General features: G+C 44.2%; 1 protein-coding gene across 2 annotated transcripts in view; it reads left to right on the top strand.

Annotated features, from left to right (window-relative positions):
- LOC105452188 (zinc transporter ZIP11) overlaps positions 1 to 26,115 on the top strand; it is a 32,939-nt gene extending 6,824 nt beyond the window's left edge. For both annotated transcript variants that reach the window (XM_011693081.1, XM_011693080.1), the window contains exons 3-6: positions 12 to 163; positions 287 to 372; positions 19,799 to 20,056; positions 23,936 to 26,115. In XM_011693081.1, coding sequence (XP_011691383.1) covers positions 12 to 163; positions 287 to 372; positions 19,799 to 20,056; positions 23,936 to 24,014 — 575 coding nt within the window. In that variant the 3' untranslated portion in view covers positions 24,015 to 26,115. The remainder of the gene's footprint in view (positions 1 to 11; positions 164 to 286; positions 373 to 19,798; positions 20,057 to 23,935) is intronic.
- Positions 26,116 to 26,336: the final 221 nt, after the last annotated feature.

Here is a 26,336-nt window from a genome sequence, read left to right as displayed (position 1 = left end):
TAATTTTTCAGGCTTCTACGAACAGAATAGTAGACGCCGACAAATCACGAATATAAACCGTACGTCGGAATCGGCGGAGATCGGAACCGTTTACGAGGATCCCAATAGCGAGGCGAAGAATAACCAGTGGCGGAGGATATTACTTCTAGTTGTTGCAATTACGGTATATTTCTACGAGATAATAAATAATCGTGCAAACCACGGTTTCTTAGACCTATATCTTACGTTACGCAATGACGTACGACTTAAATAATAATATATGTAACATTTCGATTTTTACAAATAGGTCCACAATATTCCTGAGGGTCTTGCGGTCGGTGTAGGCTTCGGGGCGATAGGCAGTAGCGCATCAGCGACCTTCGAAAGTGCAAGGTAAATTATGCGTTGATAACGAAAATGCCTACATACCGAATAGAATACGTAACTGCAGCCTGCATAGCCTGTAGAAAACCATAGCAAACAGAATTGAATCACATTATAGGAAACGCATAAACGAAATATCCGTTTATACGTTTATACAAAGTCTGCGTAACGTCCTCTAATAAGGGCGAATAATTGATAAGACACACGTTTGACAGATATAGGCATTTCTATCGGCATTAATCCTAGTACATTAATTTTTATTAAAGATTAATTATTGAGACAATATAAAAGCATAAAAATAATTTAATGTCGAATATTATAATAATTATCGATTAAATTTGACTATCAATTAAAAGGTACACGTTAATTGAAGAAAAAGGTCTCAACAAAAAAATAATGTGCTCCCCGGTTACGTGATGACGCGATCTACTAACAATGTTTAATAAAGACTGCACTAATATTACTCGTTTAGATCAATCTCGCCTATTCAATGGATTAGGCGAGAGTCAAGAGGGTTAAATATGAAGTTGGTAAAACGGCGGATTTTAAATATCGCCAGATAGTGCCCGCGTATATTATATTATTTTTATACCGCGACCCGGTGAAAAGAAAACGAGTTCGGAATTTAAAAAGCGAAACGCGATCTCACCGTTTCGATTACAGAGTCGTGGTATTTATATACGCGTGATTCCGAGCGCATCGGAATTTATTTTAATTACTGACCAGTTTCGTATAAAGTACGGACGTTATTAGAGAAATACCGGACGGATCTAAAACGGCATCAATAAAAATAGTTTTACGCCGTAGTAAGAGACGGTCCTGTTTTTTTTCCCCGTGTAGGAGATAAGCAACAGGTTTTATATCGGTGAACAACCCAAGCTAATCTAACCGCAGTATGCGCGCTAATAAGAACAGGACATAAAAACTTCTGTCGAAGAGAATCGAAGAAATTATCGAACCAAATTATCGTACTAAATGAGAAATCCGTATCGATGAAATGCTCTGTTTGAATTAATGAGAATTGAATCTCTTTGTTTTTATCGCATTCCCTTTTCCACAGGAAATAGCTTTCGAACTTCACGAGCTCTCTGTTACCGACCGCGTGTATACCGACCGCGAGTTATGTCGTAGCGCCCCCGAGCACGTAAGTCTCGAATTCCCCGCCAGATGGCAGCGACGTGAAGTGTCCGTGCTCACGCTCAGTAGTATTGTCCGTGATGGCGCGGAAAAATTTAGACGTAGTTCCTCTACGAGTGGAGTCGAGATTTACTGATACGAGCTGTAAACTTTCTTGGCCCGTCTCGTTTCGAGTGTTTCGTTCGCCCTCGCGTCTCAAGATATCCAATTGATCGGAATCTCGGTCAGCGGAGCCGTGGAAAGCGGAGTAAAAGGAAGATCGCGAGCATTCCTGCATACGACTTCCCTCGCACCTCCCTCCGCCGCCATCTTTCCCCGTCCTATTAGCGGCAAGCCGGACAGAGCGTAAGAGTAAGTGCGAATTTTGCATTCGATCTCGACGAGAATCCTCGAGCCCCGATGCGACGACCTGCCCGCGTCGTTCACGTCGCATTACGTCGCGAGGTCGCGCGAGAGAGGAGCGCGATTGACGCGCGAGGAGAAGCTGGGCCCCGGCCGGCCTCGGCCTGGCGCGGCGTGGTAGGAGGTCCCCATGAATGAGCTCTATGGTGGTCGACCGCGGCCGCCAGTTGGAGGCGAAGTTTATTGGCTCCGGTCGGTGCCTGCCTGCGGCGCGCGGGCGCGCAGGGAGTGAAGGGCACGTGTGGCCCTGGAATCCGACGAGCCCTAGGCGCCGCGCATTCCATTCCAGCGTTCCCTTCCCCTTCCTCCCCCTCTTCCCCCCTCCCGCCCCTCCGTCTCTCTCGCTCTGCTCACCTACCTACCTACCCTCCCCCTCCCGCGCCTACGTGTCCCGCTTCTTCTTTCGCGCTGCCTGCTTTTCCACCTCACCCCGCGTCGCGTCAGCTCGCTCTAACTCCCCGTCTTCTCCGGGTCGGTGTCTTCGAACTCGCTTTCTTCCCTCGAGCCGCGTTTGCTTTTCGAGAATTTCGCCGTGTGTATAGGTACGTCGCGACGACCCACGTCGCGTCGCGTGCGAGTGAGGGACTCCACGAAATCCTCTCTCGAGAGAACTTTTTTTTTTTAGAAATTGAGATTTCTGGAGATCTCTCGGTAATTATCCTCTCTCACGGATACTCCGGATTGACACGCTTTGACCTAGGTCCTATAGGAAATACATTTTCGATTATTTAATTATACTTCTATTGACGTAATCTTATTGATTCGAATGCGGTTTTGTAAAATCAATCGCGAACTCTTGCTCCACGGAATATCAATATTTGCGAATAATGTGTTCGTTAAAACTTAGAAATTAGATACGAATCGGGAAGCCAAAAATGTAATTCATTAGCTGTCAGTCTTTATTTGTTAGCCAACAATTTATTATCTTTTATATTATTTAATTAAGAACAATTATATAAAAGATAGAAATATGCCGGATAATCGGTTTAGACCAGAAACTATTTTACATTTATCGTTTATATTTTCTATTTAAGAGTAAAAATTGATCTTGAAATTAGATAAAATTCAGTCGAGTTTGATATCAAAGATCAATATAAAAGAAAAATCAATGAATTACAGATATGCGGCATACGAGGCGCAGGTGTTTAACATGTAATATCTTCGTAATATGTAATAACATGACGTTTATATCACGGAAAGAATGATTTTGCCGGAAAGTCAAAAAAATTTCTGAAAATAATTTTGGGCCATCAAAATAGTTTTGTTGAAAATTCAACATATTGAAAATAAAACATTGCTGTAAAACGTTTTAACATTCTAGCAATCAGTTTGAATTTCCAACAAAATTATTTTGGTCCAATAAGAATTATCTTCAGATCTGATTCAGCAAAATTTTTAGACCTTCCGGCAAAATCTCTCCTTGTAGCGCCGCACCTAGGCGGCTTTATATTCTTCCTAATGAAGCTACAATCGCGCAAGGTTAATCTAGCGAGAGATCTTAATGCGATATTGAGCAAGAGACTTGAAGCTTATCATCGTATCGAGTGAACGCATACGCGCGCGTGCGCACGTGGCTGTGCACGTGCAACGCGCAAAGCGTTATTTCCGATTCGGAACCCGATCTCCGGATTATTGTCGTTTGACGTGTACGAACCGCCATGCAATTCGCATAGCGCGTTCTATACATGGGCATTCTCGCTGCTCCTGACGACTTATTTATGATCGTTACGTGATTCGCGAGTGGATACGTGACACATTACGCTTACAGATCGCTTCTTACACAACGGCCGACGTTAACTGAGCAACCTTTCTCCACGTTATTTCGTATTGAGAATCAAACGTTAGTCTCTCCCTCCCTTCCCCCCCTCTTTCTCTCTCTCTCTTGTTGAACGTTGACGAGAAAATCGGAAACCTGAGGGACGTGTGGTATTTCGCAAACACGCAGAAGATCAACGTATACCCGCGGAGCTCCTTTGTTGCTCGGGCACAGGCTTTATTCTTTATTCGAAGCAAATGATTTACTCGCGTTGTAAATAAGATTATACAGGAGGGAAGTGGGCAATATATTTTTGTTAATCTTGCGTAATAAACGAATGATAAAACCGCACACAATAGCGATAAGCGGACAGACAATATAGAGGCGAATGGACGGTAGATAATGATGCGCGCTGTCTTTCTCTCATCCTCGCATGTTTCACTCACTGTGCTTCACTCACAAGTGGTCCATGACTAAAAGAATTGGTTAAAACAGATACTGTTGATTCACGCTGATGTTTCACGATCGACTTGTGAATCATGCTATTTCTGTATCTCAAAATTGTAATTGTCTCAAAGTAATCTTTCTATTTGTCCATTAGAAAAGCAAGGAGCTGCTAGATTATTCTACACGATACTATTAGAGAAACTTGGCGATAAAATTATTTTTATATAAAAAAAATTTTTTAAGGGAAAGAATATATTTTATCATTTAAATTTTGAATTATTTATGGAAAATAGATTTTTACGAAAATAATACCATCAAATATGCAAATGTTATTCATCGTTAATATTAATTCTCACTTTTCATGTATGTGTGATGAAATTGTTAATTTCTCCTACATATATTCTGTTAGCATATTGCGACAGGCATGATCGCATGATACATAACACTAATTTCAAAGGAGAATGCGAAAACGTCATTTAGTTATCGCAACCAGAAGTCGCGAGCGACGGTTAATCATGAACGGAATAACTGTTCCGCCAGCGGCGATGTAATGCAAAATTGAGCAACGTCACCTGCATCCGATGACAATGGAGATAAGAGCGTTCCCGGGGACGGTTGAAACGTCAATGAGAAACCGGGCAATTAATACCGCCGACGAAAGCGCCCGGAATTTTCACGCGACGATTGCAACCCGATCTGGGAACTTTCGCGTCGCTCTCGGGAGGTAATTAGCGCTCGTCACCTTAAAAGCGATCGAAAAACGAAACGGTAGTCGTGGGGCTCGCGTAAGGCGGCAGCCGACATCCATTTCGGAAGTGAAACTTCCCACGGTGTGCGTGCGCCCGTTATTGGCAAGTCCTAATAAGAGAGAAATTCTGACAACGGCACGCAACGGCGCTTTGTAACGCTTTTGGCGCTATCGAGCTACCGAGTAGTAGTTGGTCCTGTTTCGACCACGCCGAGAAAGAAAGAAAGAGAAAGGGACGGAGGGGGAAAGAGAGAGAGAGAGAGACACGCTCTCGATGCTCGTTTGGAAAAATCGTTCAGCCTTGGGCGACCCTAGCCCATGCCCTTTTCTGTCTCGACCAGTTCGTAACGAACGACATACCATTCTCACGACGATTGCGATTAACCCCCTTGGTCCTGCATATATTTTCAGCTGCGCTGCAGGTCCGCGCCGCGGAGTTCGCTGTATATGTACAGGGCGGCCCCGGTTAGCCGCGCTCGCTTTTAACGACGGACCTTGTATGAGTAACTAAGAAGGGCGTTTGAAGAGATGCGAGTTTCTAATTTTGGAGCGAGAGGTGCTCCCGAAACGGTCATTGGAGAGAAGGTCAGTCTTCTTCATCAATGAGCGTCCCGCATCAAAATTAATTATTCTATTAATTATCTTAATTGTATATCTTCCTGCGGAGAATTTAGGAAAGCATTCAGATTTAAAAGTACTCGCATTAAATTTTTATTCCAGAATTAATAATCTATTAAATACACTTTCAAATTATTTTTGATTTCTTATATGTGATCATTGATGTGCATCGTTAACAGGAAACGCGATTTAAAAAGAGAAGCACAAATAAAAAAAAGATGCCATTGATTCTTTTACTTTTTAAGACGAATTGCCGCGGTATAATAATCTTCTAGCGTATCCGTTACATAAGCATCGCGATCCTATGACTAAACTCGAGTTTCCCGTCCATAAATCGCGCTATCGATTTGCAATATCCGCAATGGGCAAGGTAAAAAAAGGCTCGAAGGAGACCGTTGTCACGGCGTCCCGGTCAAGGAGAACGCCGTCGAGGCGTCATCGTCATGGAAATGAAATTTTTGCGCAACTCGGGCGACGGGCACGGCCCGATTGATCAGCGATCGACCTACGTTCGCGCGCGCGTCGCGTCCTTTCCAAGGAAACATAACTCCCGCGGTAGCGGAGGTGGCAATAGGTTCCGGTACGCTGCCGCTCTAAAAGAATCATGAATGAAACGTTTCGCAGTTTCTGTTGCCGCCGCGGCAACGATCGCCGCCGATGTTGCAGAACGATCGACGAAGAGATGCGATAAGAAATTGAAGAAAAGAGAGAGAAAAAGAGAGACGTTATAGTAGGTAGATGGAAAGGCCGAAGCAGATTTGCGTCCGTTGCAAATCGCTCAAGGAGATCCGGTACTGACTCACTACCCACGAGAATGTGGGTCTATCAATCGTTTCTTCTTTCTATTCGCGCTTTTTTCAGAAATTATCGAATTTCGATTGCGGATATATGCTGTTTTCTAAATTTTGCCACACAAATAGAACACGAATATTATATTTTTACATAAACCGTAACCTTTGCACAATTTTTTATAATCATTTTATCTTAAATGATTATATTTTATGTAAAAAGTACATCCGCGGGCACGCCGTATGTACGGAAGAAGAGAAAATATTATAAATTAACATATACATCAATAAAATCAATAAAAATAATACGTCAAGGATTAAGGAGTCAAGCTACATGTTCGTACTATTATAAATAAATTTTAATAATGTAAACATTCAAATAAATAAATAGTAACATTGCCAAACGTTTTGATCTTAATATAAATCTTTATATATAATATGATTTAATTATCATGACGTCCTTTGACGTATTTTTATTTTTTAAGAAAAAATATCTTTCTATTTGGTATATTTCATATACGTGGCATAACTATTGTTTTAAAATTAACGTCATCGCCGGTATGTTTAATGCTTTAATTCGAACGTGGATGACTTTGGCGACGGGTAACATCCCCGCCGCACGATAACGTAAAGCAGCAATCCTTTATCACAGTCGCGGGCGTACCTTGGGGTCCAGGGAACGCGTTCTCCGAAATTTATTTACGACGCGCCGTAAATGCGGACAGCGTTTCGAATCACCGTAGGCGGAGTACGATCTCACAAAGGGCGCGAGAATCTGATTTGTATACACACTGGGCCCTTCCTTCTCCTTCTCCCCGTTGTCCTCCTGTTTGTTCTTTTTCGCGGAGCTGCTTCTGAACAAGGAGGAGGTCAGAGAACGACGAAGAGATGAAAGGAGAGGGCGAGAGAGAGAGTGAGAGAGAGAGAGAAAGAGAGAGAACACGTGTAAAAACGGAGGAACCGCGGGGTCTCCCGAGTCGCTGCGCCACGTAGATGAGGTGGTGCTATGTTAAACATGGCGCCGGACAAAGCTGCCGACGAAACCATCTCATTTCAGTGCTATCCTCTCTCCCGGCTGCCTTATTATATACCGGTCGACCGGCGCTCACCGCGGTTCTTCTTTTCTCTCTCTCTCTCCCCCCCCCCTCTCCCTCTCTTCCTCTGGTATCTTCTCTCATCCTTATTCCTCTCTTTTTACATCTTCGCTTGTATTGGCTCTTCTTTCTACCTTCCCTTCTCTCTCCTCTCCAAAATCTACCTCTCCTCATCGTTCTTCCTCTCTTCTTTATCTTCATTCTGTTCTCGTTTCTTCTCAATGTTCTGTGCACGTCCAGTCTGAGATACGCCGTAAAGATCGAGATAAAGAGCTTTTGATTTTTTTCGATATTGCTATGTTTATCTTCAACGACGCCCCGGGTTTCTTAATTTGTGTCATCGGATTGTCGGGAGACGCGAGAGTGGCGTTTAACTTTTCGATGCCATGCCGTCGGGGTATAAATAGGGTGCCCTTTCTTGCCGCATTAAATATTGATGACAGACTTTTCGATCGACTTTTCTTTAATAAGAATGTCATGGTACCAATTATTGAGCGGCGAGACATGAAAGAAAGAGGTTAAACTATTGATGTAATTAAGTAATAAAATTCTATCGTTCATTTAATTTCAAGTAGACTTTTAACTCTCTTCTTCTTCCAGAATTCTCGAGGTGATTATCAAGATATAAAATATTAAAGTATCTCTTTAACTTTATATGCAATATTACGTGATCGACAACGTCTACGTAATTGACATTAAACTGAATTAATAACTCTCAACTGTCGGCGGATGTTCCTCCGGTGTTCTGTCGACTGGCGGCGGACGTGGCCTGGTTTCTGTTTACGGTCCCTGGATAAAACCCTGGGCCCCGTTCTCCGTATCCTTAATCGGTTGCGGGTACTTCGTACCCGGCGGCGTCTTATCTCACGCGGAAAACTAATTCTGACGTGCGCTAATAGCGACGGAAGTCGAGCCACGATATAGCGCTTCCCGCTTAGGCACGCTGCACTTGTGGATGCACGTGCGCGCATGCAGTTAGGCGCGATACAGAGCCCCGTCGTCGTGTTACCGAGAGAGGCCCCCGCCGCCGCCGCCACCGTCCATAGGAGGGGCCCCGTGCGTGTCGGAGTAATTTCTGTTGTCGGCAATTTTCACGGCGAGAGACACAGAGACCAGTTCCTCGAACACTCGTTGCCGATCTCGTGCCCGTCGGCATGCAAATTATGGGGGGGAGGGAACCGCGCATCGCACATTTCCTCCTTTACACCGATGCACCGCCGAAACGTCGCGACGCTTCCGAGTCTCGTTGCCAGGAATTATCGAGAGAAGCGCACGTGCAACTTTGCTTCTCGCGTGACGCGTACGTAACGGTTATTATATAAAAATTATTATCATTTGTCGCGACGAACAATGCAAGAGAGAAAATCACAGTTTCTCGCTTATGACATCTTAACGCAATACACGCTGCACGCTTCGTAATCGTGAACATACGCGAAGCAAGACGAAAAAAAAAGTGGTTGGCGATGTCGACATTGTTAGCATGATAAGCATTATATAGATTAATAATACTCATTATCGCTTGTTCTTTGCCAATGCGTTTCACGATATCTGCAAAGATACATGTTTATGCGTATTATAATCGCAGGCACGGACTAAGAATAACGATATTACGTTGAAAACGCCGTAATTATACGCGCGATTATACGCGTAATTATATGCGTAATTATATGCGCAATTATACGCGTATTTACAGAACACTTATGTCTAATGACACTCGACATATTTTGAATTGTCACAGAAATTGTGCAAACAATATATAAATTGCAGGAGATATACGTGCGTAAAGTTTTTTTCTATTTCAATGAAAGAGTAATTAGTTTAATTTAAATTCTCATTGGCTCCTAATTACAAAGCATTTTGAAAAAAAAAACGGTATGCGTCTTATCTTATACATGTCTCAGTCTCAGCCTTTATGTTTTATTAAAAACGAATTGGAGTACATCTGCCGCGAGTATTTTTATTTTCTTTAGGAGAACGAAAGGAATTTACACCAAAACGCGAAGGTCTAAAATATGTTGACGTGCCGCTCTTGCAAATTTGAAAACGCAATCCTCTTATCGGACCTTCTGCGGGGGAATTCTCGAGCGACAAACGAACGATCCCGACGATCGAATGACGAGACTTCTGGGTTCTTAAGGGTCCCCGGCGTTCGACAGGCCGGCATTCGCGATTACCGTGGTCTCGCCTTTCACGGATTCCCCCGGATTGCCTCATTATTCCACGAAGCGCGATTACGTCGATAAGCATCTCTTCCCGTTTCGCCGGCGCACTTTATAATCATTCAGGCATGGCCGTTCGCGAAGTCGAACGTTTCTGAGAACTGGACTCGCGAGACGTTCTCTAAGCTAGTGACATTCCACGCCGATACTTCTCCCGTCTCGTATTTCGCGCTCACGCGTTTCCCCCTGCCTCCCTCTCCCCTTCCTCCCTCCCCGACCTCCTCTCCCCTTCGCCCTGCCGATACCTTTTCCTTCGCTCCTTCCTCCTTCGCTCCGTTCTCTTCTTCTCCCTGCTTCCTCTCTTCCAATCGCCGCTGTGTGCAGCGGCACAAACTATTAAAACCTGACTTTAGAATTTATATCGGCCTCGCGGCACTTGCTGCACTTTACCGCGCCGCAGATTTCTCAACAATTATGTCACTTACCGCGCGCAATACACGCGCCGACACACGGATTAGCATATACGTTAATTTAGCAATCGTCGATTCATAAAGTACTTCTGCGACTTCTTAGCCTTTCGCGTTTCTCGGCCTAAGTATACTCATCATAATGCTTTGAAATGAGGAAATATTCAATTCGACTTAACCATAAAAAAAAAAAATTATTCTGCGCTATAAAAATTTGAGGTGAAAATTTACGGTAAATTTACGGTATATGCTGTCATTAATATGTTGCACCAAACATTTCATTGCTTCTTAAATCTAACGAGGATGAAATATATTATTTTGCTATTGCACGTCATGGATCTTATGATTTACCAATAATTGTAATAATACAGATATTCTTTTCGAATTCAAACTTCGCTTTACTAAAATTTAAAAAACAAACTCCATTATCTCCAAAATTCCATTATCGCAAGCAAACGCGAAAATAATCTTGCAGGATATTAAGGCTCTTAAAGGATTGTTTTCATAAACTTCAATATTAACTTCTACATTTTTTTTCTTATTTCGCTTATATAAAATTAATTTATTATCGCTCTCTTTATCTAGTTCTCGCGATATTCTCCGTCTCCTGCGTGCAGTGGTCCAATTAGCAACCACAATCTGCTAAAGGATTAACCAAGTAACAAAGCTCAACTAATCCCCCGTCTTTTCTGTTTAAAAGAAGAAACAGCGGGAATCAATTAAATATTGATTCAGGTAACGTTTACATCCGCGAAGGAGAGCCGGTCGTCGATTACGATTAACCTTGAACGATTAGCGGAGTTCCGCGAGCTCCGCGTCGAGCTGCATTCCAACGATTTCCTTCTTTTCGGCGAGGAGAGCCGCGCCGCGCCGTGCACGGCAGACGACGACGGCAGTATGTCGAGCGGCATCTCCTAGGCGAGAGGCGTCCCGACAGTCGATCGGTCGATGCGCGAGATGCACTCCTCACGTTCACCGCCTGGACTCGCCGCCGTCGCGCTTCTTCCTCGCTCGCTCGCTCGCTCGCTCGCTTACACGCTCGCTCGTTCGTCCGTCCGTCCGTCCGCTCTCTTCATCGCGGGCCGATGCACCGGCACGGCGGCGCGACGTGGTGCAGCGACTTCGCAATGCCTGGAATGCGGCGGCATTACGCATGCGCGCCGCGTACCTTACTCGGAACAGACGAACAGCCGGATCCGTTATGTCCCTCGACGACGACCTCACGATCGTCTGCGGGGACTTAACCGAGACCTGCGGCCCGCCGCGGTCTCTGCCTGTCTGCCTGTCTTTTTCTCTCTCTCTCTCTCTCGTCCCCGCTCTCCCTATTAGCCTTCTTCTTTCTCTCTTCCTGTCGCGAAGACATCCAAGTTTCTAATGCGAAGTGTACGACGGCGTCGTATAGCTCTGTTGCATTGCCCGAGACACCTGCTTTACCTTTACCTTACCCGTAGTCGCTGCTCGCCGGCGATTAATCTTGTTCGCCGCATACCGCGATACGCGAGGAACTCGGAGCACCTCTCCCCTATATCTCCCTTTCTCTCGCTCGCTCCCCTCGCTCTCTTTCTCCTTCCGATTAGGCATACGATCGGTCTAATGCGAGCTAATTGATTCCGGTTGCGAACGCTCCGATGGCGTATTACTCCGGGCCGGGAATGATATAGAGGTGCGCGTGATAATAAAGCGCTAAATCACGCAGGACGCATTTCGCAGATGAGTAATCGAAAAATGTCACGATCGTTAGTGGTACTTAGTGGTCCTCATCCCGCAAGCTTTCAAATGTATCTCTCAATGTACACTACAATCTGCGCACGCCAAGGTTCCTCGTGGAGCCTTATAGGAATAGCTTCATACGTATTGTAACTTGGCGATGTTATAACGATCGGATCGGATCGGACGAGGAGAGGAAGCGAAATAACAGTAAAACCGATACGTCACTTTGTGAATCGCATGAAAATTACTAGTGCGAGGGAAATCGCAGTGGTTGCGGTAGAGTTATCCGCATTGGAAAGCGTGCAGGAGGTGGAACATCCCTGTGCGCTGAGGGGTGCGTAATCACTGCGATCGCGACGCGAGACCGAGATGGATACTACAGCAGCGGCGGCGTCGGGGTTGATCTTACGGTCTTATGGTTTTATAGCGTTAGTCCGTGGCCGGTGGCCCTCTCTCTCTCTCTCTCTCTCTCTTTCTCGCCCCCTTCGCTCTCTCGCACGGACACATTGCTCCGCACCTCTATACGCGCTCGACGTTTCATCTCGCTCCTCTCCTGTCTCTCTCATTTTAGTGTACACACGTACGTATGACACACATGCACAAACGAAGATTTCGCCTCTTTGCTGCTTCTCTCTCTCTCTCTCTCTCTCTCTCTTCTCCCTTTATCCCACTTGTGTCCCTTTTTCTTTCTTTTTCAGATTCCTCTATGTCTCCCGCACGGGCGCACACGCGAATTCGTGGATCTTCCTCTTTCTTTCTCTTCCTCCGCGCCACCCTTCCCGCTCCCCGATACTCCGTCTCGCTCGCTTACGCGCGCGTGCACATACATATGTGCACGCACGCTCGTGCACGCGATAGACGTGGTATACACACTCTCTCTGTATCTTCCTCTCTTTCTCGCGCGCGCGCGGCCGAATCCCTGCGCGAACATCCTTGCGCCTCCCTCGAGGAACCGAACCATCCGGCCTCGTCCTGTTCCTCGACTTCCTTCTGCTTCTCGTCGAACGCGCTCCTCTAACCGAGCCGTGCCTCGTCGCGGCGCGGAAAGCTTCGTCATGGCATCTTAACCGATCGACTTGTGCCCGACGGGCAACATTGTTGCGAATCAGGCCGAAGAAATAAATATTGAGATGGGGTAATATCGAGATGTGCTATGCGCCTTATTATATTATCCGTCGTTTCGAGTTCTAATCTTTATTTCCTAATTCATGATGGTATTATAATATCGTCAATTAATCTTTGCAAATTTGATCCACTCGCACAATCATCAAAATTATTAATTTTTTTTTTATATCTCAGTATACTAAGTTCTCTATTGAAAGATGAATTAATACTCTTAGCAAAGCTTTTATTCTTTATGATATTATAATCCGATATTATAATTGTTTCTTAAGCTATCGTATATCAAACTACAAATTGGAAATTGAGGGTTATGAATTGGAGATTAAAATTTAATTAATCAGGAAGAAATGGATTAAAATTAAATTCATCTGATTGAATCGATCGAATTCTAATCTTTAATTTGCAATCGTCAATCTTTAATGCGTAGTCTGATACGGTTTTTAAATTAATTAAATGCGATTTTAAGTATGTAAGTTTCTATTCACTTAAAGCTTTTACTTCTTTTATATTGTTAATTCATATTCAGTATAAAATTCTGAAGTATTCGTGAATTAAAAGGAAGCAACGTCGTGAATCGATTTTTTTATCTAACATAATGATTTACCAATGGATTGGATTGTAAAAGCGGCCGACTTTTACAAAGTACGTTTTCGCGTGGTATTAGCTTCTGACGTTCCTCATCCTGCGGCAGAGGCGAGGAGCGGATAGGTGTTGCCACGTAAGGACAACCGCGGCTTTATGGAATTCAACATGGCGTCCACGGTGCGTCCGATGTTACAGCGACCGCCATGTTGGTACACACCGACGAACTCCCGAGTCAACGTGATCTATTAAGTACTGCCGCGGTGTTTGACTCGATCTCTAATTTATTATTCGATCGTCAGAGCTAGCAGCGGCACTTCACAATCGAATTATAATATCGGACTTTGCAGTCGAATCTATTTCTGTAATACCTAATCGATCCTTAATTCGTGACGGTAACATTCATTTTTCGAACCCCGATTGTCTCCCTCGATTTTTCGTATTTCACAGAGAAATGCTCGTCGATGATCTCGGGCATTTTCGCGGTTTTTTTCTGGCCGCAGGAATCACCTGTATGTATCGACCGCTCGTAGTTGACCTGGATCTTAGATATGCGTAGATAACGGTGCGAAAACGTGGCACGTGTTCGGTCATGCGTGCGTGGAACCCGAACTCACACGCGCGCAGCTTTTTTTCGCGTCGAAGATGACCGGCCCGGTCAGATCTCTTTTTTCCTACTAGGAGAAATCCGCGATTTTCGACACGAGACGGCACGACGCCGGTGTCGTATCGCCCGACGTGCGAGACATTCCTCGATTGCCGCTTTGTTGAATTAAGCCGACGAATAGCGGAAAACAGGATTTACGTTTTTTTTTTCTATCTGTTTTATTTATCTGAATTATTTGCGAGACAGATAACTGTATTACGCAAAAAATCCTGTTTGTACACGGAAACGCAACATTACTGCTCGACATGTTAGCGACAAACGCGCTCGTCGCGCATTTTTCTTCGCTTGCCGTTAGAATAAATTTCGGAGTTAATTTCCGTGTAAATTCAAGCGTGGCGAATCGTTTGAATTGCCATGAAAAAAAAATGTTATGAATGAGCAGCAGCCGTTGCTGATAGGTATCCTCTTTCTTACATCGTCACATATCTTGCATAACAAGACTCGAGCGCGGACCACCAAACATGATAAATACTTTCTAATCTACGCACAAGCGAAGAAAAGGAGACGCACCGAGCTAATAGCTTTTCTAAACATCCCGTCGACACACATCGACAGAATCGTGATAGTCATTCGTGTGTTGTTAATTTCTTTATCAAAGTCGTGAACGTCGGCTTCCGTACGATTTTACATGCCGCTTCGAATCGAAAATTTTTGCAATAATTCCATGTTAAAACCGTTAAATGAATGGAATGTCGATTCTCGAATTGTTATAGAATCTATTTACGTCGAGATAAACTCTCGGAGAATTTACATTTACAGATTTATTTTATATAAACCTGATGGGAATTTTTACAAGCTATTGAAATTCGTAGCATTTATCGGTTTTAAATTAACAGAAAAAAAAGAAATATAAAGAAATAAAAAAATCTTGAAGAAAATTCAAGCAATTTGAGCGGGCCAAATTAATCACAGGTTATTTGAACTTTTCCACGTCATTCTAATTTAAATTAAGCGATTTTCTCTTAAGCTCGCCTTCCTAAGTTCCGTCCTATTTTCGACCTGAATACATATTCATCGCGTCGCAGCACAGCGTCGTCCACTCGTCGACACGCCGTGAAACCTCAATTAAGACGGCCATGCGAAAGAAGCCGGCGGGTTTCTCGGTAGAAAAATTCCTTCCTGAAAATTCGTCATGGATCTACGCGCGCGTGTCAACTTATTTCGCCAATTCGCCGGTACTTTCTCCCGGATCCTGAAGCACACTCCACGGCGCGAAACATTCCTCGGCCCCGGTATCCTCCGCTCTCTACGCGAGAGAGCTCTCAGCCGCCCCGTTCCTAAGGTTATCTACCCGACTTCTCTCTCTCGTCGTCTTCCTTCGCCCACCGTCCTCGCTCGATCTCGGGCTGGCTGCCGTGCCTCTCGGCACTCGAATCTTTTGCGGGCCGCGAGTTAGCGCGTGCTCAGCCGCGCTCTGCGCTCCTCTTCGCGCCCGCGCAAAAGAATGATAGCTTCGCTAATAGGTAGATTAGCCACGCGTAAATGTTACGGTAATACGATTAACGTCGGAGAAAGGTCGACGCTAATTAATACATTGCGCGTAGCTCGCTCTCGGGCGAGTCGCACGGAGCTTATCTTGAAGACTCTTTAATTTAAGACTTGTTACACAGAAAATAAGCGTCTAACGTAACAAACTGAGAACGAGGTTTCGTTACTTTAAATGACATTTCACTCGATTCGGAGAATTACGTGGAGATATAATGTCATGAATGACATCTGCCTATAGCCTTTCACAGTGCTATTGACCTTGGTAGAAGCTTCTTCAACGTGAAAGTAATTTTAAGAATATTTATCTGTCCAATGTACACTACTGATAATCTTTCTTGCGTAAAGTCTTTAATTATAAAATAAAAAAAGGCTGTCCTATATATGTATATTGCTTTTTTTGGGCCAATTATTCATTTTGCATACCATTTATGAATTAACTAATATTGCATTCTTTATGTTTTATTTTTTGTTTTTTAAACATATTTATATTAACAATAACAAAATTAAAATATTAATTGTGATAATATTGCGATATTGAACGTTCGTTCTCTCGAAACAATTCACCGTCGCCCTAGCCGTCTGGCGAGCACGGAGTAGACGGAGTCCGGGGAGTAAGCAGGAGCCCCTGACCGTGGAAAGCAGAAAGAACTCAGGAAGGAAAAGAAGCCGCGGCACCCGAACCCACCGGCGGTGGGTAGCGCGCGTTCAAGGGCCCGCGATGGTAGTGGGGCATCCGCGAGAGGGAGACCGGCCGGCTCTCGCGCCGCCGCCAACAGCGAGGAGAAAGAGCGACGATACATACTCGTGCACACGTACATATCCGCGTACACGTACCGCGAATACAAGTGGGGGAGGGGGAGGGACGGCGGGGAAGGGGGGGCGATCATTCTCGGAACTCGGGTGACCTCCCCCGGTGCAACTGGCGAACAGCCGGACCCGACGGGTTAACTGTACAACCACTTATATACCTCGACGCCGTAGGAATGCGGCGACGATGATGCCGTCGTCCCCATGAAATAACGCGCGACACGCCGCGGCATGACATACCTCTCGCCGGGAACCCTGCGTGCCCGCGCGAGAGAGCCCGCGGGAAGAAAGAGAGAGAAAACCACCTTGTATATACACTGGATGATCTCTGCGCGGATCACGTCATTCATTCACCTGTGCCGCCTGTACCGCTGACCATCTCTGCCGAACCCGTCGACGTTCTGCTGTCAGCTCGCGCAACTGATCTATTGTTCCCTGTAAATCCCGTCGCTCGCGGTCGTTCGCGGATCGACGATTCGCGACGCGAGTCGGATCGCGGAAGAGCCTCCCGTATCGCGTCTGAATCGCTCTGAGCCTCAGCTTTTTTTCAACTTGGATAGATCCGCTTGCGTTCACGTGATGATGAGACATTTTTGCGGACGTATCGATTTTTCGCGACATACAACAGCAACATTTTTACATTAGGAACTGGAAAGCAATATACAATATGTAGAGTAGACTTTTTATTATTTAGGCATTTAGATGTTTCGCTCTTGATAGGATAATCTCACTTTCAAACAATAATGTATAAAATTTCCAGAATCATTAATTAATTAATCATTAATTTTTAGTTTAAACTGTGAATAAAATAATTATGAGATAAAAAACGCAACTATCTTGAGCATAGGATAAAATTATTGGGATTTAATCCCAAAAATCCTGAAATATTACAGTTTTTATATTTGTATCGCTGTAATTGTTTGTGGGTTTGATTTATCTCTGAGCATGAAGGAGAGGTACATGCAAAATGCTATTTGTCAAGTCGTGAAATATGATTACTAACGACGATGAGTCTGAAGCCCCTGAACGGTTTGTTCGTTGCAGCGTTCGCCTCGTAAAGTCTGACGTTCATGAATATCGAATTACGGGAGCTAGATCGCGGAAGATCTTCGTTACCACGTTCCACGTACCAGAACCGAAGGGTTTTTCTTCGTTTCGGTCGCTTCGCGCGCGCACGCGGCTCTCTGTCCGGTTCGGCCGAGTCATTCATTCGAATAGTTGGGTCTCCTCTATGAAGCCCCGGTACCGTTTTCTCGCTTCTTATGGACCTTAGAATTGGATCATCTCGCTAACCGGACAAGTCTCTCGACCGTTCCCCCGGTCTTCAATTCAGCTCCGCTCGTGGGGTTCTTGCGAGGCTCCATAGTTCTAGTTTTATAGGAATACCATTACGCCGATCCTGAGAAGGTCTGTTGATGAAAAGAGAGAAAGAGAGAGAGAGAAACAGATAGCGTTGACGTACTCGTGACTGCAATGATTTCACAGCCGGATTATAATTGATTTCGAAGAAATATTATTAAGATTCGAAAGATAAATAAACTATATCTCGCAAAAGTTACAAAGTTTTGATTTACATATTTGAATTAATTTTCAATGTACTCTTGTATGTGTTTAAATGTAGGGAAATAGTTTGTCAAACGAGATCCGCACTTTCTCCTAGAAATATTCTCGTGCGTAACACGACGTATAAATAAATGCTCATTTTACGTCCAGGCGGAATTCAATCTATCCACGTCGATTCGTCCGCCGAGAGGCTTCCTCTCGCGAGCTCGCAAAGTTCAACCCGCGTTCCTTCGACTCGCTCGGAGTAGTGAATGGAAGGATTCGTCGCGGGATTGGCAGAATGCGCGCGGGGTTGAGAGCGCGGTCGGAGAAGCGATAATATTCCGAAGTTGAGGAGAATTCCGCGGCGGCGGTGTGCAATATGTGAGATATCCCGCCGCGGCTTGCGCCGTGTTAGATTGTGTACGCGATCCCGTCGTTCATTCACCTGTTACGTCTCTCTCCCGCCGCTCCTTTCCTCCCTCGCTCCGTCTCGCTCGTTCACTCGCTCGCTCGTTCGTTCGCTCGCTCGCTCGCTCGCTCTCGCTGCCTGCCTTTCTCCCTCATTCTTCGACGTGATTCTACCATGCTATTACTTGTACCATAGATCACGCTCGGCGGTCCGCGAGGTCGCGGAAAAGAGAGACAGAGATGAACGGAGGTCGAGGAAAGAGGTCTCGCGAGCTTGCAGCTTGAAGCTGCAACGTTCCATCTCTTCTATATCGATCGCGTCACTAACGCGTCATGTGATTATTTTTGCGAATATCATATACGAATTGTTTTTGAGATGCCTCGCGCATTTTATCTTAATTATATATTTAAAAAATTATGTAAGATTATATCTTAATATTCATAGATTTGAAGATTAATTAATGATCAATCTTTATATATTGATTTATAACTAATTATTTAAATTAATCTATTAACTTATATCACTTTATGTATAAATATAATATGAAAGCCTGAGTGATCTATAGCGAATTGCGATTTTCGCAACAAATATTTCAACAGATAATTATTAATGTCAATGATATACGTTACGCATTAACGTCAATTTACTCATGACTACACCGCCAATGATTTTACCTCGTTGCCGGGCGTTACAGTCCGCGTAACTGGAAGCGAAACTCGAGGCTTTGTCGTTCATTGACATCTTATTTATGAGCGGCGATCCTGGTCGAGTAAGCTTAGCCGTTCTTCGGTGGGCATGAAAGAGCGAGCGGTACATACGGCTGGATCTAGAGGAAGCCTCGCGGCTCTCCAGGCGCTTCGGTCCGATCGCGGAGATGGAAAAATCTGGAGAATGTCGAAGCCGTCGACCAGTTTCAAGAACTCACTGCCACGTCGGAGAAAGAGAGAGAGAGAGAAAGAGAAAGAGAGAAAATGTATGTGTGTGTGTTTGTGTATGTAACACGCGCAATTTGATTCTAACGCGGAGGAGCCATCTTGTCTCCTTCGGTTTCGTTCTTATCGCGCTAAGTGCTTTCCTCTTTCTGTCTCCCTGTCTCTTACCTTCGCTTTTTCCTAATCCGATGGCGGTGGAACGGCCCCTATTTTTGCATACCGCCGTTGCAGTCCATCGGATTTGCACAACCGTACGGAATTCACGAACGGATGCTTCTTGCGCTCGGTGCAAAATCAGGATATCTTGATACGACTGGCACGGAAATGTCGCAATACTTTTGTGTGCTGGAACGTCTTTGATTGCGTCAACTTCGTTAAAGAATCGTTCATTGCTATAAATAACGTATTATATAGAATATGCAAGACAATCTTGTCACTGAATGCTATTTGAGAAATTTTTTCTTAGAAAATTTTAAAGCAAACTTTCGTACTTCTAGTTCGTATTTAATGTATACGCAAATTAAAAGTAACACTCGACATTCTGAATTTTGTTACAGAAATCTAGCGATCGGGATCGGAATACAGAACTTCCCTGAAGGACTGGCGGTGTCCTTGCCCCTTCAAGCCGCCGGGATTAGCACGCTGAAGAGCTTCTGGTACGGCCAGCTCTCGGGGATGGTGGAGCCCATTGCCGGTGTCCTCGGGGCGGCCGGGGTGACGCTCGCTGCACCTGCGCTACCTTATGCACTTGCCTTCGCGGCCGGTGCGATGATCTACGTTGTGATCGACGACATTATCCCGGAAGCGCATCAAAGGTATGTACCGTATAATCCACTTGCCCGGAAAAACTTGAAACTGCGAAGCGACTTCTATTTACGCTTTTTTTTGCAATGCTCAAAATAACGGTCACTTAACTCGCTTCCAAGATCGTTGCCAACGAGATATAGCAGTCACTCATAATAAATGGCGCGATCTCGAGTTTAGTCGAGCCTTAAAGCCATTCGGAAAAAATCGATAGATAATAAACCTGTTGAGCGTTTCCGATATCGACTACAACTGTACTTCCGATAAGGAACCTTATGGTCGCGCATGATTACATCGGAATACTCGGGAAAATGCACGTGTTATTGAAAAAGCGTGGAAGGTGGTGTTGAATGCAGAAGGGTGAAGCCGGTTTGAGCAAAGGGAGTTGGGCGCAACTCGTTCCCTTAACTGGTTCCGGCTTCTCCTCGTTCTTTCTTCTCGCCCTACTTCTCTCTCTTTCTCTCTCTCTCTCGATCTTTTCCTCTTCCTCTTCGTTTTTTTAAACACCATTCGTACCAGAGGCACCAGTCCACGGTGCACTTGCACCCGTTTCCATCTCACGTTTCACCCTCGGTCCATTCACAACGAATTAGAAGTCCAAGCCCAGTCTCGGAGTCAGAAGGGCGGAAGGCGCTTTTCCCACCGACACAATGGCCCTTTATTTCGGGATTTATTCCCGCGTCTTCGGACGCGGACGCGGGGATAGCCGCTCGATGGCGGTCTTTCGACAACATGCGCGCCTCTGATCGTCCTTCTCTTTGAGTCATCTTCTCATTCGTGATGATAATGATAATAATTTCATTTTTATTGTTGCTTCTTTACCTTTATTAGAAATATTATCTACGCCAGAAGAAAAGTACGTAATCAATTATGCAAATCGGTTTAGAGAAATTGTCTTCTCAGCGTGGCAATTCGTAAAATTTCGTATTTATATATACCTTTTCTATATTTCTTTTTTAACTTGTCAGATTTAAAATTTATATCTAATTAACTGAAAATAATTTCTCTCATCCGTTTCGTGCCGACCATTTAATTTTATACATTACGGTAATAGATTATCATCCATCGCTGCGATTCTTTTAATTATGACTCTTTCAATCTAACGTGACGACGAACGTTGTAACTCATTACTGTACACTCTTTACTCTTGCGTTCTTCGCGATTCCGAAGTAGCTAGAATTCAGCGAGATCGTTCCGGCGACCGCGCGAAACGTCCGGAATCCGTTTCGACCGGTGCGGGAGCACCGAAGCGCATAAATATAGAGAGGAAAAAAATTCGTGTCGCGTATGTCCTATGAATTTCTGCTCGTGTCAAGCGGACGCGCGCACATGTACCCTAACACATACGTACTCCGCGCGCACAAATGTAACCTAAGTATCTACGATGTCCGTATATATATTCGAGAGCGATTACGGTACAATGGCGCGTGACGGCAGTGCCGTAGTTAGCGCGCCGTCGGCGAAACGGACGTGGCGAATTTCTTTCCCAGGCCTGGCGGCGGCCTAGCTGAAGAAGGTGCATTGTCATTATAATTGGCTCCTTTTGTATTTCGCGTGCGATCTAACCGCTCGGATACTCGAGCGCGAGCGCACGGTGTACGCGCGCTCTCTCTCTCACTCTTTTTCTCGTCGCGATTCTCTCGTCGAGGATCCCCTGAGACAGTCGGCCTCAACTCGCTCCCTCGGGAACCCTCCGGGTGGCCGGAAAACACAAAAGTGAAAACAGATCGCTCGCTCTCTCCCGCTCTTTCCTCCGCTTCTCCGTGGAAACCGTTGCTCGACTCGTACGTAAGGCGAGTCAACGCGAGCACGCGATTCCTCTTCGAAGAAAGTCAAGTTCAGTTCGAACTCGGTTTGCATTTGCATAGATGCGCGCGGATGTCCAACCTTCGCTTTTCTAATGTACTCTTCTACACTGCAGATATTTTCGAAATTCTCAACAATGATCATCGCCGAGAAGCGTATACTTACGAGCCTTTTAGAAGTACACGGAGTCTCCTTATTTATATCTTCGCATACACAAATATGAATACTGCGTATTATTAGCAAATTGTTATTCCTAAGAAACGGCTATGAATACGCGTCTAAGTGCCGTAAGTGCCCGACTCGCAACCTGCAATATTTGTGTTACTGTCGAGCTACCAGAGTTACATAGTTGCTAAATCCACACTTGCTTCATTTAAACGACGTGTAGAAAAATTATGGGCTGAGCAACTTGCGTCGATGACTTTTGTAGCGGTTCTGTCTCGGTTGGAAAAAGCTTCTTTAGCGTTTACATCGTGCTAGAATTATAAAAATAGCGGAAAAAACGTTACAAAATTATCGGCGCGCTTACATGACCGAAATTAGGCCGCAATATTAACTCGAGTCGGAGAAAAGGAGACAATACATCGAAATATACATGAGATTCCTTCGAAATCTCTCGAGACCGCGATACCCTCGACGTGGAGCACCGGCAAAAATCGACGCTCAGCTCGGCTCGATTCGGTACGATCGCCCCTCGTGCAATTTGCATTTTTCTCTGCTCGGCGAAAAGGAACGCCTGCTTCGCCGATGATACCCGTTCGCTACATGTTCGACGCGGCCGAGCAACGTAGGGATATTTAAATTTATTATCCTATCTCTCGAAACTTTCACTTGCTCGCAATCGGATTGTCAAGTTAGCCGACGTTTCCTTCTGCAACCGTGCAGTTTCGATTATGGCTACTAAAGTAGAAAAGAAAGTACCGAATCAATGAGAAATCGATGCGCTTTAATGTACGGATTGTTCGGTAACGCGGTGCGCCGATGCTCGAACGTGAATAGTTTTACAAGTTTTTAAGGAATCAGGAAGTGCGCGAAGTACACATTAGAATTTTATTACCGTCCGCGAAGAGAATAACGTGCTGTCGGTATCGCGTGAATCGCGTCATACGCCGAACGGAGGATAAGTCGGATCGAGGATCGGCTCTTAGCGGATGCATTTAGCGGATGCGGAACGCGACGCGACTCGACGCTGCGCCCCAGTTTCGCCGAGTAAGCGACGACGACGACGACGACGATCGGCAAGAGCAGGAGGGGGGGGGGAGAGCGAACGTTGTTATCCCGGCTACCATTGCGATGAGACACGATAATAGCCAATAAAAATACAAATTTTCTGACGCACACCGAAAGGAGGTATTTACCGCGCGGATATGATTGATGTGGTAGAACGCCCACCGAAATACAACGGCGCGTTTCGCCGGCCGTTAAAATTGATGGCCGTGTATAATTTACGAAATCAACAAGCCGTGACGTGCAATACCGGGGTATATACGCGCGGCACGGCGCGGCGCGAGTGTGTGCTTTGTATGTGCTTAATCCCTACTTACTTGCCGCGAAAACCCTTTTATTTCTCGCCATCCTGGGGCTCTCTTTCTCCCAGGTCGTTGCCACGGTGCCGTAGGAGCGCAGAGAAGACGATGACGATAGCGGTGGGCGACGGCGCCAGTGCCGCCTTTTTAATTCCCCGCCCGCACCCGCGCATCCCCCTCGTTCCATCTCGCACCTTCATTCTGGTCCACCACCCACCCCCCCGCGTCTCTCTCCCTCCCGATTTTTACATTCGATCCGTGCGCCGCCACAGGTTGCGCTAATTAAAATTCCCTCCCGCTTCTCGCCGTTCACGCATCACACCGCCACCAAATTGTGATACTGGAGATTTAGAAAGAAGCTTGGTACACGTGCGACCATCCTTGTTTGAAGTTTTGGAAGACAGAGTTATCCAGTTAAGTTTTGTGGAAACGCAAAAGATAGAACAGTTAAATTCAACGTTATCGTTTAGGATAAGTCAAATAAGCGTTTTGGGCATTTTCCCTGCGAGAATCACCCTGGATCTTAACGCGCGTGCCACACGCGCTTTCTGTTTACAGCGGAAACGGCAAACTCGCCAGCTGGGCCGCCATCGTCGGTTTCTTGGTGATGATGTCCTTAGACGTTGGCCTAGGTTAAGGACATCGTCCCCAAAGTCGTCACGGCGCGTCCACAAACGTGTAAAAATCTTGTGGTAACGGTAACAAGTGTTCGCAGTCGTGACAAGACGTCACCTCAATTCGTGGCATTCACCGAACAATAGCACGTCTTCTCGTGCAAAAGTAAAAAAAAACAAATATATAAAAACCGAGTGCCAGCGATAAACGAATGTTCTCCAGTCCCGACGTGTATTTTTTATCCGCTGTTGCGTACGGCATACTTTTATCCTTAAAGACTCAGGAAAATCGAACGCTAGCGAAATAAGGAGTGTTTCCAATCAGATTCGAGGTATCACTTGTCGTGATTCCTGACAGCCATCGAGAGAGAAACTGAGACATAAGCAATAAATAAATTTTAAAATATTAATCATATCATAGTGAAATGTGAAACTATGTTTTAAGATTTGTCTAATTCGACGTTCGGTTAACGAACTGTAGCGAAGGCTAAGTTGTGTAATCGCTCAACAATTTTCTAAACCGGTAGATATTTTTCTAGAACGCATTTCACTTCTCGAATGCATTTCACTTCGTAAATGTCTTCCCCATGTCTAGTCCTCGTCGATGCAATTCCAGAAGTCGAAGACACACGATAGCCTGGTTGACTGAACTTAAAATCGAATGTCGAAATCGATGTCTGTTAGGATTCACCGAGATAATTACAAGATCGATACAATCGCAAAAATTCTGTCGGTAGGTAAAGCAATTAAAACAGTGTGCAGCGTCGAGAACTGTCAGAAAAAAAAATCAATGTCTGAAGTTTTTTTTTCCATTGAAAATACAGTAAGTACGGAGAACTATATGACCTCACAAACGAATTAATTTTTTATCAAATACGTAGATAGATTTATATTATAGATATTGTGATATCTATACAAATCCACTTATTGTTAGACACGCAAAGGGTTCCAAGAAACTTCAAGCTATTTGTTCCTGTAAATATCCCCCGCCTGCATTATTTCTTATACATAATTTATAACGCGTTCTAAATCAGAAAAAATTTGATACGGAGTATTTTTTAAATAATAATAAAAGGACCATTTTTCTATACTGTTTTCTTTACGCCGTGATTCTTTTAATTATTTAAATATTGCTTTGTGTTTTGTGAAAAATACAAGTAACTTTCGATAACTTTCAGTACCAAGTAACTTTCGATTTTAACATTCTGATTATAGTTAGGGAGATAAAATTCGGGATTTTCAACTTCTGAATCTTTAAATAACGAATTCAGAATATTTTCCTTTTTTTTACTATTATATATCATAACACACATTATTTATTACTTATTTTAATTTATATCAGCATCAATATTGAGTTAACTTCTTAATTCTGTTATTTGTATTCTATCGAATTTGATTTTATATTTTTTTGTTTTTTTTTTGTTTTTATTTGTATATATTTTTTCATTTAGAATATCAAAGTGAGATAGGCAGAATGACGATTGTCTATAATAACACTCTTTTTATTTTATCAAGTTTCCAAGTAAAATTCAGTTTTTCCCCGAAAGACTATCGATTGTTTCATTAATTAGCTCCAAAATATTTATTATTTAATCAACATCCGAGTATTCTGTTACTGACAAGTATTGTTATGAGTATATAAAAAAGATGATAAGATTGAAAGAAAACAGTTTTTATTCACATTAATATTAAATCTGATGTGGCGATCGTATTGCGAGGAGCTGCGCGGCAGCTTTTTGTGCCAAAGATCTAACTAGTTCAAATCCACTCAGAACAATATAAATCTAAAATCGATTTTCTTGTCGCTTCTTGTGGTTGTTTGCCCAGTTTTGATTTAGAAACTATAGTTGGTCTCATTGGCGAATCAATATTCAAATATGCATTTTTCGGTTTATCTTCCAAGGACTCTAATTTTTTCTTCATCAAAGGGGACTTTTTTATTGCCCTTCTTATTAAGACTTTTTTGACTACTGAAACCTTTTTTGGCGTTCTCGCCACAAAAGCCATGCGAGAGGATGTCGTTGATGCGGCAATAACGGAACTTTTAGCTCTGTTGGGTCTTTTGTTTTTTGGTTTTTTGACGGACGAGTTTATTCGCGAGACATTCGCGTAATTGTGTAATCACTAAGTCAAATTCTGTGTTTCTTGTCGCTTCTTGTGGTTGTTCGCCCAGTTTTGATTTAGAAACTATAGTTGGTCTCATTGGCGAATCAATATTCAAATATGCATTTTTCGGTTTATCTTCCAAGGACTCTAATTTTTTCTTCATCAAAGAGGACTTTTTTATTGAGCCCTTCTTATTAAGACTTTTTTGACTACTGAAACCTTTTTTGACGTTCTCGCTA

Source organism: Wasmannia auropunctata, unplaced genomic scaffold, assembly GCF_000956235.1.
Source record: "Wasmannia auropunctata unplaced genomic scaffold, wasmannia.A_1.0 LD336036.1, whole genome shotgun sequence".
Classification (NCBI taxonomy): Eukaryota; Metazoa; Arthropoda; class Insecta; order Hymenoptera; family Formicidae; genus Wasmannia; species Wasmannia auropunctata.
This window is presented reverse-complemented; position numbering and strand designations above follow the sequence as displayed.